The following is a 20120-nucleotide window of genomic DNA, read 5'->3' as shown; positions in this document are numbered from 1 at the left end:
GGGATTACACAGAAAGTCTGGTTTTCTTTTTAGAAAGAAAAGCAGGAAATGTTGTTCGTACTCTAAAAACATCGATGGATCAAAGCATTAGCAAAACTGTCTCTTCAATTACAACTCATGGTTTGAGATACCACAGCCACAGAATTATTTATATAGTTTCCTGTTTTCAAGGAGATTTCCTCTGCAGACTCATAGTTACCAAGGATTTCCAAATTAAAAAAAGAAAAAAAAGACTGTGGGATACATACTAAACAATGATACTGATTTATAATCGGTGAGCCCACCGTGCCATTTCACGGAGAAAAACAACACAAGTAAATAGAAGCAGAACATCACAGGTAATGTGCTTAACAAGGACCATACACTACACTTTTTCTCATATTGCTTCTTCGCTGCTGAAACTAGCTGGGTGCTAAGCACGAAGTCCCAGAAACATGTCCCAGAGAGTTCCAGCATTTTCACACCCTCCTGTGATGTGGATTCCTAGGACACACTTACAGAAATTTCTCTGAATTTCTGAAACACACTTCATGAAGTTCCTTCGACACACTTCCCATCTGCAAGAGCAGTCTGGTCAGAGAAGGGAGAGCGTCTCACAGCCACGATGGTTCCTGGTGAAGAAAGAGGAGGAGTTGAGATTTTTATTCCTTTCCCTGGTGACTCTTGTAAGCTCCGCTCGAGTCGCTGTACTTGGTAACTGATCCGAATAAGGAAGAGGAACGTGAGCCTTTCTGTCCCAACAGTCCCCATGGCCTGGGACCCTGCACTCTTTTGATGCTTTGTGCAAACCCAAACAGCTGAACTATGGCACGCTGACTTCTCCAGAAACCCATATGGCTTTCCTCCACACCAGCCAATAAAGTCTTCATCAAGGCCACCATCAAAGGATTCATTAGGGGAGGGGTGGAAAATTAGAATGATATATCTAGTGAGACTGTATCTTCTTTGTCCATTCCTTTTTTCTTCTTCTTTTCTGTTTTCTTAGACTACATTTTTAAAATTAAAAAATCACTATAACCCTTTTCAGGAAAATAACAATGTGAAATGTGATATTTAACAGCATGTGCTAGATTTCTGTTTAGATTATACTCTCTCAGGCTGCAGACAGTCTGTTTTTCTAGTACGGTCTTGGAAAACTTTAGGACCCGTTATGGAGAAAATTCTCTGCTTAGCTTCAAGACATTTCAAATGCCCAATTTATTTCTCGGCTCAGCTTATGGCTTTAATGAATGAGTGAATTCTCTGCAGAACATCTCTGCCATTTTAATGTGGACTTTTGATTTTCCTTTCACTTAGCATCATTTTCAGTTTTTAGAGCGATTTATTTTCAAGTTAATGCTCAGTTAGCTTTCAGATCTGAGTGGCCTTTCTATATCGAGGTATTTTTGCTTTGTCATCCAAACGACTCAACTTACTGAAACATTACCTTACAGCTCAAGGGGCATTATTCCTTGCTTCCTTCCCCTCATCAAATAAATATGTATTGTTCTTTGGGGAATAAACAGCCTGCCAGGTATTTAGAGTACCAGGATGGAGTGAAGAAGTGATCTTTATTCTCAACGATATCAGCTAGAAGAAAAGGAATATAATGCTATAAATGGTTAGATTCAAGACCGATGCTAACATTTGTTCATCTTACTAGTCTGATACATCTGGCCACTACTCCCCTTGAAAAATTACTCAAATGGAAAAATTTGCCCTTGCTTAGAAAAGATAACTATAAAATTTATAAATATACAGATACTCAGAAGTCCGATTCTAATTCTTTCTGCAGATGGTCATTATGGTTTGGGAAAAAAAATTTCATTTCTTAGGTTGCCCTTTCATTTTATATTGTTTTACCAGCACAATTATAAAATAACCCGGGGGGTCTTGGGTGGCTCAGCCAGTTAAGCGTCCAACTCTTGGTTTCAGCTCAGGTCATTATCTCAGGATTCGTGAGTCCGAGCTCCTTGTAGGGCTCTGCGCTGACAGTATGGAGCCTGCTTGGGATTCTCTCTCTCCCTCTCTCTTTCTCCCTCCCCCCACCCATCTCTCAAAATAAATAAACTTTAAAAAAATAAAAATAAAATAAAATAACCCTAGAAAACTATCCAATTTTCAAGAGATGACTTCAGAAGAAGCTGTAAAGAAACCACACGTAAACATGTCTTCTTGAGATTTTAGAATGCAACAGACACGTGGACCGTCCAAAGAGCTTTCACAGAGGATAGCAAGCCCTCCAGGGAAAGAGAGGGATGCTGACATCAAGGTGTATTTTGGCCTCCTTGGTCTTCTCCCCCCATCATATGCTTGTGATCACATGACATGACAGACACATGACATGGCAGAAAGCACTTTGCACGTGGAATTAAGATCACCAGTCTCACCAGGATCACCAAGATCACCAAGCTCACGTTTAAAATAGAAAGCCTGTCTTGGATTGTCCAGGTGGGCCAATGTCATCACAGAACAGAGAAGCATGGGCCAGAAAGATGAGGCAGGAAATTCAGAGAAACTGAAGGCGGGAAGGACTCGACCCCTCTGTTGCTACACAGTTTTAACACGGGGACAGGGGCCACCAGCCAGGGATGCAGGCGGCCTCTAGAAACAGAGTCACCAGTCAACAGCCAGCAAGAAAACAGGATCTCAGTACTACAACCACGTGAGAGTGAATTCTGCTAACCTCCGGAATCGGCCTGGGTAGTCAAGGCCAACACCTCGATTTCAGCCTCACGAAACCCTGAGTGGGGAAGCCAATCTAGCCGAGGCATCTGACCTGCAGAACGGGGAAGTATTAAATGAATGCCATTTAAGCCACTGTGCCTCTGACAGCTTTTACAGCAGCGCTGAAAAGCAAATGGGTGTTTCGGTACCGGACGTGTGGGGCCGTGTAACAAATACCAGGAAATATGGAAGGGGCTTTGGAACAAGGCAGCGGGAGAAGTTGGGAGAAGATAAAGGACCAGGCTAATGAGATTCCCAGATTGCCTTGAACAAGATGTCGAAGAGTGGCGTTAAAGACCACCGGCCAGGGCTCATAGAGGAATAAGGAAGGTGTTAATGGAAACCGGAAACGTGTTGTGTGGTTTCGGCACGCTCAGCAGAATCGTGCCCTGAAGGAGCACGGAAGGCAGAGACTGCATGTGATGCGCGTGGGCTCTCCAGCCGAAAAGATGTCCCAGCAAAGCGTTCAAGGTGCAGCCTGGCAATTTTTGCTGCTTACGATAAAACGCGAAAGGGGAGCGAGAAGTGAGGGAACTGATCGACAACACAAATCCAGGATTTGATGATGTGGGGAATCTCTGTCTTCCAAGAGGGCAAGAGATTAAAAGACTTTCCTTTCAGGAAAGCACGCTCTAGAAAAAAAAAAAAAAAGAGAGAACAGAGGGTTCTGGGGCTAATACCTCAGAAAGCTTGAATGGTCAGAGGAGGAAGTTAAAGGCTCTTCGAAGAAGTGAAAGGTGTGACTCATGGATCCCCTCGGCCACCTGGGCAGTAGCCAAAAACAGAGGAGGGACTACCTGGGAAAGATCTGTGGATGAGCTTCTCGTGTGATGGGGCGGATCCTTGCGGCACAGACCAGGAGCTCACACGTCGTTGAGAATTTAGATCAACAAGAACACTGCCAGCTTTGACTGGAAAGGACAGAGACAGGATGGAAGGAAGAAAGGGTGTCAGACCCCCCCCCCCAAACGTGCTAATGAAACTTCTCAGCAGCAAACACGTGGTGTTCATCATAAAAGAGGAAGGATGAGTCAGAGGGCAGAGTTCTGAGCCCAGAGGGGAGCTGAGAACCACACACGACTATTCCCAGGCCTGGAAACCAAATGGCGTTTGTGCAGCTGGACTTCGAACCTGCTTTGGACTGATGACCCCCTTTTCCTTCTGTTTTCTTCCTATCTGAGGCAGAGTGTCTATAACTCCTGGCCTCTGCCTATCTCACCAGTGTATGTTGGGAGCAGATAACTTGCTTTCTAGCTTCACAGATACAGAGGACTTTTGTCCCAGGATGGATTACACCCAGAGTCACATCAATACCTAATTTAGGTGGTTGGACCATGGGATTCGGGGATTTTGAACAAAGATTTAGAGATTTCTGCACTTTGAGTTGATTGTTGTATTGGAGGGAGGCATTTGGAACCTTAGGATGTGGTTTGCATGTGGCATGGATGTGAATCTTTGGAAACCAGAGGGCAGGGCGGTAGACTGAATAATGGCCCACTCCACCATCACCCCCCCCCCAAAAATGCCCCTAACCTAAACTTCAGAACCCGTGAACACACTGCATGGCAGAAGAAACTTTGCAGGTAGGAGTAAGATTATGGACCTGGAGATAGAGGATTATTCCGGATTATCTAGGTGGACCCACTCTGATCACCTGAGCCCAGAAAACCACAGAAGAAGGCAGACAGTCAGTCAGAGACATAGTGCGAAAGGCAGAAGAGATGATGAAAAAGGAGAAGCCAGAGAGATTGGAAGAATGAGCAGAACTTTGTGGGTCATCACTGGCTTTGAAGATGGAGAAAAGGGCCATGAGCCAAGAAGCGGGGACACACGTCCTCTGGACACTGAGAATTACCCTGTCAACAGTATACAGGCACATCAGGACCCCGGTCCTTACAAGCAAAGGGAACCACCAGACTGAATGGCCATAGAAGTGAATTCTGCCCGAGAGTCTCTGCAGAGTTCCTCTTGATTTTGGTTTGTGAACAGGGGGTAGAGAAACCAGTCAGCTCTGCTAGACCTCTGACCCACAGAACTGTGCATAAATAAATGTGTGCTGGTTTAGCTGGTAAGTAAGTAGCGCTCTGTTAACAACGTCAGTAGGAAACACACACAGAATTTCCACCACAGCGCTGGGCGCTAAGATACAGTGAAGTAATGCCTCCTGTTATTAGAAGACAAAGATTATGAATCTAGGATTTGTACCCGAGAAACTACCTTTCAAAATGCGACAATGAAGTTTATTTGTTTAAATTAAATATGTGTACGCATGGGGGCACCCGGGTGGCTCCGTCAATTAAGTGTCTGGCTCTTGGTTTCAGCTCAGGTCATGATCTCACAGTTCATGGGTTTGAGCCCTGTGTTGGGTTCTGTGCTGACAGAGTGGAGCCTGCTTGAGAATTCTCTCTCTCTCTCTTTCCCTCTCTCTCTCCGTCCCTCCCCCTCGGAGGGTCGCTCGGTCTCTCTCTCAAAATAAATAAACTTAAAAACATTTTTTAAAAATATGGGTACTCATGAAAGTTCACCTTCCGAATGTGCTAGCCGAAACATAAATTGAAGTTTTACTCTAGTGAAACAAGGGCACAGCAAAGAAGATAATGTAGGATCTTAATGCAGGTAGTATAGTGAAAAATAAATGGTAAGATGATATCTGTGCCACAAAAAAATTTTTAAAAAAAGTTTGTATTAGAACATCAAGACGGATATGATTATGAGGCTGGATGAGTTAGCGATACAGGAAACAATGTAGAATATTTTCCTGATTATATGAAACATGAAAGACAATTGGAACTCGGGAAAAATGTGCAAGAGAATCACGAGTCACATACAAAGCTATCTAAAATTTTCATGATTTTGATGAATTGATGAAGCATAAAAGTGAGAATCTGTTTTGCCTGATGTTTAAACTATCTTCAGTAATATTGTAATGAAGTGGGATTAAACGAACGCTAAGGATGTACTTTATTTTACTTTCAATATTCAAAATTAGCATACAGAGCACAAACACATAGGGAAATGTCATTGTATTTTTAGAGAAAAGCAGTGATTGGCCACATGTAGGGATCACTGGGGGAGGAGAGAACTATAGTGATACAGCTTTCTTAGTGGGTCTAAATCACTGGATTAAGATATAGGTGAAGGGATTTGTCATGTAGACTTCTACACTCCCAATATAAAAGCAAACAAAAATGTGGAAACAGAATCCATCCAAAGTGTTTATCCCTGGAGGAGAGTATTAGGATCGAAGAGAAAGAAAGGTAATGTTTTGGGGACCCCAGGTGGCTCAGTCAGTTAAGCGTCCGACTTCGGCTCACGTCATGATCTCAGTCCATGAGTTCGAGGCCTGCGTCAAGCTCTGTGCTGACAGCCCAGAGCCTGGAACCTGCTTTGGATTCTGTGTCTCCCTCTCTCTCTGCCCCTCCCCTGCTCATGCTCTGTCTCTCTCTATCTCAAAAATAAATAAAAACATTTTTAAAAAATGTTTTAAAAAAGGTAATGTTTGCTTTCTGATGTTATTCAAGCATTTTTATTTCCATGCACATGTAATAATTTTCTCATTGCCATTATTGCCAGTTTATTTCGAAAATATTTATTTTTTTATTATGAAAATGCATTCCAGATAAACTCTCTTAGGTGGGTATTAGTAAAAGGTTATCATGTGGTCTTATCCTTACTACCTTTAACAATTCCTATTGGGCGGGGGGGGGGGAGGGAAGAGCAGACAGTAAGTGGCCAAGTAAACAGAAGCATCCGACTGTCCCACTTCTGACTCCAGTAAAATAACCAAGGGAACGTGAAAACTCCAGGTTATCAGAAAGGGCCCATCCACGTGCAAGAGACTGAGCCATTTCTTCAAGAAGAATGGAAATCAGATCACATTAGAGCATACCAGGGGCTCCCCTGCAAGAATTGAGACCTGTGATCCCACAAGTACTCGCTTGGAGGAAATGGTTTACAGATAAGGGCGAGTTGAGAGAGAGCTGGCAAGCATTCTCCCAGACTTCCTGTGGTCAGGGCCGGCTGACCAGAGACATTCTCGACGGCCGTGCAGGGTCCCCAAGGCAAAGCATGGGCTTCCTCTCCAGTGCAGCACGAGATCATCGGTAGAAGAGGTGTGGGTCACACGGGTATCGTAATACAGCACAGAGAAGATTCAGGTGAATGAAACTAACTTGGGAAGGGCTACCCAGAGCACTGGATCCCTAACTGCACTTCTAACCATCCTTGGTGGGGGTGGGGGTGGGGGTTGAGATGTCAAACCAAGTAAGTAATAAAGTCACTCGAGCTGTTTTGACACATCACTGTTAAAAGAGAAATATACAGAATATTATTTCCCAGGGCTGTTGTAAGAAAAATGTGTCACAATTTTGGAGGCTGGACATCTGAGATCAAGGTGTTGGGAGGGTTGGTTCCTTCTGACGGATGCGAGGGACAGTCTGTTCCACACTTGTTACCTAGCTTCTGGGGGTTTGCCGGCGACTTTGGTATTCCTTGGCTCATAGATACATCACTTGTCCACCCGACCTACTCCCTGTGTCTGTTCACAATGTTCCCTCTGTCCATGTCTGTCTCTGTGTCCAATTTCCTTTTTCTTTTAATTTTTAATATATGGACACAGATCATATCGGATTAGGTATCCCGTAGTGACCTCCTCTCGATTAAGTCTCTGAAGATCCTCTCTCTGAATCAGGTCACATTCTGTGGTACTAGGTTCTAGGTCTTTAATATCTCTGCGGGGGACTTGGTTCAACCTTTGTCACACAGAAAACAAAATATGGAATCTCATAAAATATGCTTTACATGAAAGCAGGAAGTTGAGAAGCAGAATGCTACAGCACGTATTGGAGAAAAGTTACCTCAGGGTAATTTTACACAGCATCTACTCAATAACCTTCAAGAACATACAGAAACTTTAAGACAAGAGAAGAGTGGAAAGGGAATAGGGCTGGGAAGCAGGCAACCATAACACTGGGCTTAGATTTTAAAAAGGAAATATTGTAGGGCAACAAAGAAAACTTGCAAATACATGCTAGATGTATTGCATCAACCATCCAGAAATCGTAATAAACAAAAGGGAGGGACAAGCATGAAGAATGTAGGGGCCAGGTCCAAGGTGGAGACCTGCGGTATAGAAATGGAGACAGGGGATGTGATAAGTTGAAAACATACAAAACATAAAACTGAGAAAATAAACAAAGAAATGACAGGAAATATCTTGCCTGAGCTTGAGGACAATCCTATGGGCAGGTGAAAGTGATTTTCTCCATTCTGGCAAAATTTTAGAAATTAGATTAAATTCCAAACAGTCCCGAGTTCTGAGGATGAAGGCAATATCCCACAGGCTCCAGGGGAAAATATGTCTTTGACCACTGGACGTCATATTTCTCTTTCAAAAAGACTGGACCAGTATCCAAGGCTGCATCTGTTCTGCGGGAATCTCTCTCTAGCGTGTGGCTGGTTGGTCCCGCGCGGATGAGAGAAACAAGTCCCGTGGATCTGCCTCCCCAGGAGTGTGTCACGAGAACCCCACAATCTCTGTCACTCCCCAACGGCACTGCACTGACAGAACAAAATGCTGGAGTCCTGTGTGACCACATGCATGAAAAGGAAGCCCAGCCCGCCTGCCAGGGGAGGTGTGCAGGGGGAAATCCAGGCATACGGGTTACAGTGCTCACCTCCACCAGGGGGAGGGCACGTCCCTCTCTGATGGCCACAGTAATCCCGTGATTTGTCCTTCATGCTGCCTGGTTCGGCCTTGCAGTTCATGAAATAGGCTTGAATTGTTCCAGTATTACTCCCTCCACCTGTTCTTGTTCTTTTCGTTTTTTCACCCAAATTAGCTCCTCTGGGTTTCTCTTAATTGCAACCACATAATCCCTGAATAAGATAGATATAAAGCAATATGCAAACATTAATAATTACTACGTGAGGGACACCTGAGTGGCTCAGTGGGTTGAGCGACCGACTTCAGTTCAGGTCATGGCTCGTAAGTTTGAGCCCCACGTCGGGCTCTGTGCTGACAGCTCAGAGCCTGGGGCCTGCTTCGGATTCTGTGTCTCCCTCTCTCTCTGCCTTTCCCCCACTCACACTCTGTCTCTCTCTCTCTCTCTCAAAAATAAATAAACATTAAAAAAACTTTTTAAATAATAGTTACTAGGTGAGAAGATATAAAATATGAGTAATTTGATAATAACTGAGTTTAAGACATCTGATGGTAGCCAAAAAAATGATACAGAATGAGGAGATGGAAGAAACAGAATTTTGTTAACCTCCTTATCAGTGATACTGGTAATTAGACAAATCTAAGTTCAAGTGTGTATGGTTTTTTAAAAGCTAAAGTTCAGGTAGAATTAATAACAGCCAGCATTTAACAAATTATGAAAAAAATAGCATTTAAATATGCTCACACAGAAAATGATAGAAAGCAAAGGGAATGGTAAAGAAACAATTTTAAATGTTTGGAAATATTATTATATGATGATAAAAGCAAGACCAAGCAGTGTAGATCCGACAATAAATATAAATGGGTTAAACTCCCCTTTTCAATCATTGTGAAACTTACATGTAGAACACAGTAGAGAGAAAATATAAAGAGACCAAGAAAAATTAAAATAATGGACAAAGGTGTATCAGATGATGTATCTGCATGGATGCTAATACACGTGGAGTTTACATTAATACCAGACAAAATATGCTCTATACGACAAGAGGAATATAAACAACAATAAAACTTCACCAAAAATAAACGAACAAAGTGTCATGTTTTCTTGATTTATAGTAAATGTCTAGTGAAAAATGTGAAGATTTATGAATTTTCTGTACCTGACATACATATGTCTGTGGCTGACATAATAGCCAAATATATAAAAAGCAAAATCATTAGAAACTGTTGTAGAAGACACATTTCTCGGTGGGTGACGTTCTAATAGGCAAAAAATATATAAACAGAGAGACTAAGCATGGTTAGCAATGTTAATATTTGCAAAAAATAGCAAGAGAATAGTTTTACATAATGCAAAGAAAAACCACAAAGAAAATAATGAGAGAAAATCAAATTTCTTAAGTATATGTATTTATTTTGTGAGAGGCAGAAAGGGTGCACAAAAGTGAGGGGGAGGGACAGAGAGAGAGGGAGAGAGAGAATCCCAAGCAGGCTCTGCACAGTCAGCACATGGCCTGAGGCTGGGCTGGATGTCGGGCACTCATGGGTCATAACCTGAGTGGAAATCAAGAGTCTTATGCTGAACCGTCTGAGCCACCCAGCTCTCTGAGAAAAAGAACTTTTTTAAAGGCCACGTTCTTGAAACTAAGGTAAATAAAACTTGACGTTAGTGACAAAATTAGTTTTGAAAAGGATCAGCTGACATTTTTAAAAAGCCATCAAACACTCTTTTAAGTCACTTACATATAAAAGGAAATGTTGGAGTGCCTGGGTGGCGCAGTCGGTTAAGCATCCTACTTCAGCTCAGGTCACGATCTCGCGGTCAGTGAGTTTGAGCCCCGCGTGGGGCTCTGGGCTGATGGCTCAGAGCCTGGAGCCTGCTTCCGATTCTGTGTCTCCCTCTCTCTCTGCCCCTCCCCTGTTCATGCTCTGTCTCTCTCTGTCTCAAAAATAAATAAACGTTAAAAAAAAATTTTTTTTAAATAAAAGGAAATGTACATTACAGTTACAGAAAATGTAAAATCGCGGCAAATTAAAACATGGAAGAATTGGCTAAAGCTATTCTCAGAGGAAAATTTAAAGCAATAACTAACTTATTAAGGAAAAACATGAATTCAAACAAGTAAAGTAGCATTCAATTCAATATGGTTAGAGGGGGGGTAATAAAAGAAGATTGAACAAAGGATGAAGAAGGAAATAACATAAGAAATTGATGCATTAGCAAACAGAATAAATATCAGAACATATCCATTATTTCAAGACCTGTATCTCTGATCATGCAAAGGAAAGTGGGCAAAAAAAATCTTTCAAGTCTTATCAGGGACAAAAAAAAAAAAAAAAAAGATGATATAGAGTATTAACAATAAAGAAGATATAGAAGCCTAGTCTTAAAATATGCATAACTCTGCATTAATACATGTAAAACTATCAATAAGACAAGCTATTTTTAGAGAAATATGAATGATCAGACTTGACAAAAAAACTCTCACAGATTGATAGCCATAAAAGAAACTGTAAAATTATGCAAATTACCTTGAAGAAAAGCTGGTATCCAGAAAGTTTTTTAGATTCCAAACTAGAGTTTCTAAAACTCCATAATTATGTATATAGAATACACATATATATTGTGTGTATATTACATATATAATCTCACTTAGTAATACACAAAGTTTAAAATCACTCCTACCAAACCAAATAAAGATTAACAATGTGCAGTCACACATGCTGAATAGAATCTTACTCACATGTGAAATCTATAAATTACATGCACACTTACGTGTGAATATATGTGTCTGTATGGACAAACATTTGGGAAAACAAATGCAGCAGTTTCTTCTTGTTTCTTCATTCATCCTAATGAAGTCAGATTTGATTTCCCCCTTCTTTTTACTTTACTGTTTCTTAAACTTTTGCATTCAGAAAAATATTAAGCATATTACTTGTTCAGATATTTTAATAGACATATATTTCTGGACTTAAAGGTGGTGAAAGGTAAATTACTGAGATAATGAAGGATTATATTTAAATATTATCATGTGTTTATTTTCACCATTTCCTTAGAACATCTGACATTCCTGTACTTAGATAATATTTGTAATGACTACACTAGAATAATTGTTTTGAGCTATTAAAAATAAGGGTCTTCCATGAGTGGTTCAGACCAACTGAAAACAGAAAAAGAATTTGAATTGGATGTTTTTTTAAAGTCTTTTCTCATAATAAATTCTTTTTTTAATCTTTTTTAAAAATTTTGTTTTAATGTTTATTTATTTTTGAGAGAGACAGAGACAGAATGCGAGTGGGTTAGGGGCAGAGAGGGGAACACAGAATCCAAAGCAGGCTCCAGGCTCTGAGCTATCAGCACGGAGCCCGATGCAGGGCTCAAACTCAGGAGCTGTGAGCTCATGACCTGAGCCAAAGTCAGACGCTCAACCGACTGAGCCTCCCAGGTACCCTTAACCTTTTTAAAATTTTTTAATGTTTATTTTTGAGAGACAGAGAGAGAGAGAGGGAGACAGAACGTGAGCGGGGGAGGGGCAGAGAGAGAGGGAGACACAGAATGGGAGGCAGGCTCCAGACTCTGAGCTGTCAGCACCGAACCTAATGTGGGACTTAAACCCATGAACTATGAGATCATGACCTGAGCCAAAGTCAGACGCTTAACCGACTGAGCTACCCAGGCGTCTCCCCCCGACCATAATAAATCTGATTCTATTCTTTGTCCCAACTTACAATAGCAATAATTATTATGTGAGATTTTACTATCTGCAGGCACCATTCTAAGCAATTTGTGTATATTATTTAATTCTCAAAAAAAAACCTCCATGAGGCTGGTACTATAAGATAGAATAGTAATTCCTATTATTATTATTACTTAATGCCAAATGGCAGCTAATGATTCGTTAGAGATTTCAAATAGAGTATTTTGTAAGTAAAATATATCAGAACATTTCATTCACTGAAAATTTCCCTTTTCCCTTTCGTAACCTTTTCCCTTTCTAATATATATAATGTGCAATGAAATTCATTTCATTCATCTAATATATATAACGTGCAATGAATTTCATTTGTGCAATGAAATTATTGCGTGAGAAATGAATTCTTTTCATCTGGAAATAAGTTCTGGTAGTCCCTTGAATGATGTGGAAGACTCAGCCGCTGGGGGTAGGTTTCCCAGGAAGCATGTCTGTTTCCCAGGAAGCAGGTGGTTGATCCCGGAAGTGCACCTGCCAAGGGGTCAGGGAAGCAGGATTCTCAGAGGGACAGTATCTGGAGCTGGAATGGCCCTTCACAGATGCCCTGATGATCAAAGGCAGATGCCCAGGGGCCGAGAGACGGTTTCTGGATCCACCTGCCGGTATTATTCTAGCTGGGGGAATGAATCAGAGATGGAACAGAGCAGAACGAGATACAGAAAAGTACAGTGATGTTTTCTAGGCAGACCCAACAGAAAAGAAATTGTTTTTAGGCATAAATCCGAAAGGATGGAAGGATGGATAAGGTTCAAACAGCTTTTGCTTTCCTGGACAAATAGGCCGCATGTTTTCTGGGAAATCTGATCCAAAGAATTGTACAAACTTCTCCATCTAAACAGTTCAGGCAGGTCCTCTTCCCAGGCCACTCACAACCTTGCTTAGGTGCTCCATTGCAATACTTTCTCCTGCAGACATTGGATCCAGAACGCACAGGCTTCTCGTGTAAAAAATAAGAGATGAACAAACCAAGAAGAAAAAAATGACTTGAAGAAAACAGGGCCCCTGCAGGGAGGAAATAAAACGTGGCAAATAAAAGCTCCGCAAATTTCTCCACGATGAAAGAATATACTGCAACTGTGAAATGAGACCAGTCAGTTCAAAACAAAACAACAACATTCAGAGTACGTGAAAGAATTCTTGGAAATTAAAATGTGATAGAAAAAAAAAACCAACTCAATAATATCATTACACAATGAAAGTCCCCAAATCCTCCAGAAAGTAGAGCAAAGAGATGCAGTGGCATAAAGAGAAATGAGATAAGAGAATTCAAAGGCAGGGCCCAGGGGCGCCTGGGTAGCTCAGTCGGTTAAGCGGTCTGACTTAAGCATCTGACTTTGGCTCAGGTCATGATCTCACAGTTCGTGAGTTCGAGCCCCACAGCGGGCTCCGCACTGAGTGTGAACAGCCTGCTTGGGATCCTCTGTCTCCCTCTCTCTGTCTCTCTGTCTCTCTCTCTGCCCCTCCCTCTCTCTCTCTCAAAAATAAATAAATATTAAAAAATAAAATAAAACTAAAAGGCGGGGCCCAGAAGCCCAACAACTGAAGATGGGTGTCATGCACAGAAAGAAATCTGGAGGATAAGAATTTCTGAACTAGAATTCCGTGCTCAGCCAAACAAGAAATGAAATATGAGGTAGAATAAACACATTTTTAGGCATGCGGCATCTCAGAAATTTGCTCCCAGGAGCTTTTCCTTACGAAGATACTACCTTGGTCCACCAAACCCAGAAAGGACATAAGAGCTATTCCTCAATAGGAGAGCCACAGGACAGAAGCTGCAGGTGTCCCCAGGGGGTCTTTCATTGAGGCTGTCAGGCTGGTGGCTGTGCACCAGGCATAAAAGCAACAGGTCCAGATCGTGAAAGACTCTGGGAGATAAAGCTGATAGAACATCCCCATTCTGCCGAAACAACCAGGAGGGATTTGGGGTTGAAGTCGTGAGTACGTAGGAAACCGTTAGATAATGATTAGCTCTTGGAAAACCAGAATGACGAGGGACGGAGATCTCCAGGTGACTGCATGTCTGAGTTAAGACTTGTTTTGACAACGTCGTAATACAGGGAAGCATGCTGAACTTAGAGTGGGAGGTGCATATGGGATAAAAAATGAGTATTTTATCCTCACGTGCCCTAGGGGGAGGTCTATAAAGATAAAAAGATAAAAAAATCAAGAAAGGCATAAAACAGGTTATTTCCAGAAATGTAGCTATATACAGAAACAGCAGAAAGAGGCTCAAGTATTTGTCTCTGAGAAGGAAAAATTGGGGCTGGGGGAGGTGGAAGAATTTTTTTTTAAATATCTTGTGGAATTATTTGATTATTAATATATATGCATGTATAACTCTGAAAAAATCCTATAAAAGGATGGACAAGGGGAAAAGAAAGTGTGAATTTTATCAGTCAAGCAGAATAGTACATTTATTGGCCTAAATGAACTGCCTTATTCTTTCTGAAATGACTTTAGTTATACATCAGTAAACTAGCTTCTGAACACATTTGGAAGAGCTTCTTATTTGGATGAAATTGTCAAATATATATATTCTCATTATTAACTTTCTAAAATGTTGATCTAAATGAACTTTAGATTTCTATTCTTATAATCTTAACTATAAACTCTCTTTTTTGTAGAGTATAATTTGGAAAATGTATACTTCAATAAGTGATTAGTCTACTAGTGAGGTATCTTATTTGAAAAAAGAAAATATCATACAATAAAAATGTCGGAGATGCAGACCTCATTAATTCAGTTTTTTTTCCGTATTCTATCTAGGAGAAGGTGAAGTTTACCTTTGAATGCCTAAGAAGAAATGAATATTGTAAGCATCATTATAAGGATATCTTGGTCATTTCTTTAAAAGAAACTGAAGATTGCAGTGTATAATATCTTATTTAATAGATTTTTAATTAAACAAATATGTATTGAGTTTATTCATGTAATAAGTGCTTGTTAAGTATCTGTTTTGTTCAGGCATTCTTACATAGTGGGAACACAAAGCTGAAATACATAGTTCCTGCTTTTAAGGTGACAGATGAATAAGGAAATTGACATAAAACTAGCAATTACGGTGAAAAGGACAGATAACAATTGAAGAGTTCCACAGAATACACTAGCAGCCCAGGAGAGAGTATAGACTTCACACAGGCAATGTCAGGAAAGCTGAACTTGAAGATAAATGAGAGTAAGGTCTATGAGTTGATGGAAAAAAGTCCAGGAAGAAAAAGCAGCTTGAGAAGTGGTGAAGGTATTGTGTGCTCTGGAAGAACCAGCAGTTCAGGCTGGAACTGGAACATTGGCCAATGAGTCTGCAGAGATGGGAAAAGGTATTTTAGATTGTATTAGTTAGGTGGAGACAATGAGACCCTACTACTAGCTATTATTATTAAGAGGAGCCAAATTTTTCATGCTTCTGTATACTAGGCACTAAGCCAAGCTCTTTACATACAAAATCTTGATTTAATCCTTGTAACTACTCTGTCCTCGCTTTTAAAGTTTCAAGCTTGAGGATAGTATAATAAAATCTGTGTAGAAAGTTTTTGCTAACACTCTTGCGAAAATGTGGCTGTCAGGTAAAAAACAAAAAAAAGATACAAAATGGGTTCTGTAGCTACTTAACAAAATTATATATAACAGAGCAAGAAACAAGATTGGAAAGATTTGAGGTAGCCAAGTATTTTATTCTTTTCACCAATTTGAAAGTTTCTAAAGTATCCATGTATCAATTTAAAAATAAGAACAATGCATTATAGAGGAAGCAGGGAAAGGAGAAGGGAGGAAGAGAAGAGATTCCGGGAGGAGGGAAGATAAAAGAGAGGGGGCAGGCATTCCTGGAAAGGCAGGGGAGGTTGGAAATAGAACAACAGAGAACCTCTTCCTGCAATGGTCCAGGCATAAGATAGGTCTTCTGCAGTAGAACAGCAAATGGAAGAAAAAGAACAATATTTACAAAATAAATCCAACGGAAATGTCCCCATTGGATGCTTAGAAGGCTCTGCCCATTCACCAAGAAGGCGAGCTAAGGTGAGGTCGAGAGGAATGATTACTAAAGCTGGTTCCTAGAGCTATGATGTTACAATTGTTCGGTTGTTTCTCTTAGCACAAGTAGTTACTGTTACTTTACCTGTTACATCAGTTAATCGCATTCCTTCTAAAGAAAAAGGATGGTTGTACAGCCTTGGTCACCAAGCTGATCCAGAACCTCAGGTTCTGATTTTGGACCTAATGGAACCTTTCACTCTGTATTCATCACAACCCAGAGCTTCCCTGGTGTGGCCTCCGGGAATGTAAAAAGAGCGCAGTGAGGAACTTAAAAGTACCGGTTGACTATGTGTCCACATTGCATTGACTTGCCTTTCCTTTACAAAATGCTTAACTGCCTGTAAGATTTTGTGGATCAGAACGTTAGAGTAACAGCTTCACTGTACTGTGTGAGCTCCTGCCCGTGGCTCTTGGCGCCTTTTAACCGGGCCCTGTCCTGTCTTCACCCTCCAGGGCTCTACGAAACCTTCCTAACCAATGATGAACCCGAATGCTGTGATGTCAGGAGAGAAGAGCGCCCCAGCAAGCCCTCCAGAGGGACGGTGGGGACCAGCGGCCCCTGTCACAGGACGTCACTCACAGTGTCATCAGCAACCAGACTGTGCAACAGCAGACTCAAACTGTGTGTGCTCGTACTGATTCTCCTGCACACAGTGCTCACGGCCTCCGCGGCGCAGAACAGCACGGCGCTGAGCGTAGGGGGCATCAACGCGCTGGAAGACAGCTCGGCGCGCGAGGAGTAGCCGGGAGGGCCACCCCAGGGCCACCAGGGCCACCAGGGCCCCGCCAGGGCACATCCAGCACCCGCCCGCTGCCGCTCGGACACACTGGGTGCTTTTACCCTCCAACCGCTTCTCGCAGGGCCTTTAGGGTAAAATCTCAGAAGATGGGCCTGGATCCAAACGAGGACACAAACACAGCTTTTTATTGACTAAAAGGCTGTAAAGTGACTTAAATTTCTCACACCATTTTATACACTGTGTTTTAATGTTTGGAGGTTTTATTTGCTTTCCTTTGATTTTGGGTTTATTTGTTCTTTTATTTTTTTGCACTTGTTAATACAGGATTTATTTTTTGGGGATGGTTTCTCAGAGGTAAACTAAGTCTTCACTGTCTCTTTCTCTCTTTCTCTCTCTCTCTCTCTATATATATTTCTAGTCATTGTGTGTGTTCATCAGATAGTTCTGTCTCTATGTCCTGTCAGTTTCTATTAGCGGAATGATTGCTATGACCACGCGGTATATAGCAAAATACAACAACAACAACAAAAAAATCATAAAAAAATAAAAAAAGACAAAAAAAAGAAAACAACAAAAAATAAAAATAAAAAACCCCCTAACTCTTCCCTCCCGCTTCCGAAAACGACTGCCTTCCCCGCCCCCTCCCATCCCCAGCCCTTCCCAGTCCCCTCCCCAAAACCCTCCCTATCCCATGCCTGCCCCCAATCATCCCATTCCCACCCCCCACTCCCCAATCCCCTTCCCCCAACCTTCCCATCCCCGCCCCACCCCCCGCCAGCCCCTTCCCAGGCCCCGCCCCGCCCGGCCCCCGCCAGCCTCTTCCCAGGCCCCGCCCCGGCCTGGTCCCCGCCAGCCCCGCCCTCTCCCCGCCCCCTCTCAGCCCCAGCCCCGCCCCCAGCAGACAACATCGCTTGCTTCTGTCTGTGCAGCCGCAGTGCGGGCGCGCACGCTCCGCGGTCCTCGGGCCGCTGTCGCCGACCCCGCCGGGAGCAGAACAAGGGGTTCCTTTTTAGCTGAACAAACAAGTGCTCTCCATGGTAGGCGGAATCAGACAGTTAACACATTTTTATGTTGAAAACAAAACAAAAGCAAAGAAAACCACCATGAACTACGTTGCTCCAGCTCCCATCCCCCGAGGCCCCGTCCCTCGTCGCCGTCGCGGGTGGTCAGGTGGCCGCGAGCCCGCCCAGAGTCAGGACGGGCGCGGCTGGATGCCCCTCCTGCGGGACTGCGGGCGGGCTCTCGTGCGGGTCTCGGCTCGCTCGGGCCCTTGCAAGGGCAGCAAAGGGACTGAGGACACAAATCTGGGTTTCTTTCTCCTCCTTTGTGGTCGTGGAGGAGACCGCAGAGATGCTCCAACACCGGCAGAATACAGAATATATACAATTTTACCCCCGTATTCCCCCACCTATGATTTTTAAATTATTCCAGGTATAAAGTGTATGCAATTCTGCATTATCACAAAAGAAGAACTTGTTTAAAAAACAAATAGGTTAGCCATTTTCATTCAAGTGCAAAAACTCTGTCACTGGAACACGCTCTAGGTAGTTGACAAAAAGAGAAGAAATCAGATCGCTCTGTTTGTATTTTTCTTTTCGTGGGAACATTTCACCTGCTGAGTGTACATGAATTTGCTTTCTAAAAAAGGCTTTTATGAGTTTACAGTAGAATCAGTGGAAGGAAGAGTTCATAAGGGCTGTTTTTAAAAAAACAAACAAACAAAACAAATAATTAAAAAAAACACTTTACATTCCTTCCTATACTCTAACTACACTTGGGAAGTGCACTTCAGATATGTTTGCTGTGTAGATGGGAGATGAAGGAAAACCATAGAAAAGGTCCTCGTAGCGAACAAAATTTAGTTATTAACTTTATAGCTATGAAATTCCCCCAGGCATTTGTTTTTGTTCAAACAAACTTTAATCTCTGCATCATACTTAACCCTGCGACATGCGTACAGTATGCATATTTTGTTTTGAATAAAAAAAATGTTTTGTTCCAGTCTGTTAAGAATATTAAAAAAATAATAAAGGTATTGCTTAATAAAATTGCTAGAATTGTTTAGCAGTACATGCACAAATATTTTACTAGATTCTTCGTTTTAATAGTGTTTTGTTGAGACTGAAAATCCTAAAATGGTCTGCGCAAATACAAAAAAAAAAACCCGCCAAAATGCAAAACTCTCCAGTTTTTGTTCCTTTTTTAAAAATTGTTTTTTATGCAAATGCCAACACACATTCACGCATGCGTGCACACACACACACACACACACACACGGTACAGTATTATAATTACAGAAATACCATGCTATTTCTGGGGCCACAAGAGGGTGGGAAGAGGTGCTTGGGGGACACTGAGTTGCTGCAAGTGTTAAACACTGGGAGAACTGTGCATGTTTAAAGACCATCTAGTGGTGGACCACAGATTTCAGGGGAGTTGAGGGATGACTAAAGTAGGGGAGCAGTGGGGGAAGGATACAGGGGGGCTGACTCATGAGAAAGGATTTAGGAGGTGAGTTCTTTTTCAACTGACCCCTTAAAGGCTTTAAGATATATGGCCAGAAGGGGCACTTGGGTGACTCAGTTGAGTGTCCGACTTCCGCTCAGGTCATGATCTCATGGTTTGTGGGTTCAAGCCCTGTGTCTGGCTCCATGCTGACAGCTCGGAGCCTGGAGCCTGCTTCAGATTCTGTGTCTCCCTCTCTCTCTGCCCCCCACTGCTCACGCTCTGTTTCTCTCTCAAGAATAAATAAACATTTAAAAAGTTTTTTTTTTAAAAAAAGATATATGGCCAGGAAAAACTGTGTTCTCACCTTCATCTACCTCTTCCGTGCAAAGGCCATGCCATGGTCCATTTCTTCCTTGTTCCTCGTGCTCTTGTTTGTGCCCTGGGAATTTCCATTCTGTGGGGAAATGACAGATCAACACAGATGCAAGCTCCACCCACTCTCCTGATAAAAAGTTACTATTTCAAGACGCTGGGCAAAATGATTTAAAAAAAAAAAAAATAGCCCCTAACAAACAGGGTTTCATTTTCTCTTTATATCTTTTGCAACTGGTTAAAATTCTTTTCAAATATAGAGAGATTGGAAGATTCCACTGCACCATGTTTGAGCTTTAGTTTGGGGAGAATGGCAGCGGAGAGAGGGAGACCAAAACCCAGCAGTACCTTACCCGCCAGGTAAGCCCTCCAGAAGACAATCTCAAGAGTTGGGAGAAACAG

At 42.1% G+C, this 20120-nt stretch overlaps 1 protein-coding gene across 2 annotated transcripts in view; it reads left to right on the top strand.

The window, feature by feature from the left end:
• Positions 1–19095, top strand: part of NALF1 (NALCN channel auxiliary factor 1) — a 623416-nt gene extending 604321 nt beyond the window's left edge. Inside the window, exons 3-4 of one of the 2 annotated variants that reach the window (XM_027065207.2) lie at positions 14893–14938; positions 16612–16751. In XM_027065207.2, the coding sequence (XP_026921008.2) occupies positions 14893–14915 (23 nt within the window). In that variant the 3' untranslated portion in view covers positions 14916–14938; positions 16612–16751. Of the gene's footprint in view, positions 1–14892; positions 14939–16611 lie in introns of both variants that reach the window. The other variant, XM_027065206.2, reaches the window with a different exon arrangement.
• Positions 19096–20120: the final 1025 nt, after the last annotated feature.

The sequence above is a fragment of the Acinonyx jubatus genome, chromosome A1 (assembly GCF_027475565.1).
Source record: "Acinonyx jubatus isolate Ajub_Pintada_27869175 chromosome A1, VMU_Ajub_asm_v1.0, whole genome shotgun sequence".
NCBI classification, from domain to species: domain Eukaryota; kingdom Metazoa; phylum Chordata; class Mammalia; order Carnivora; family Felidae; genus Acinonyx; species Acinonyx jubatus.
This window is presented reverse-complemented; position numbering and strand designations above follow the sequence as displayed.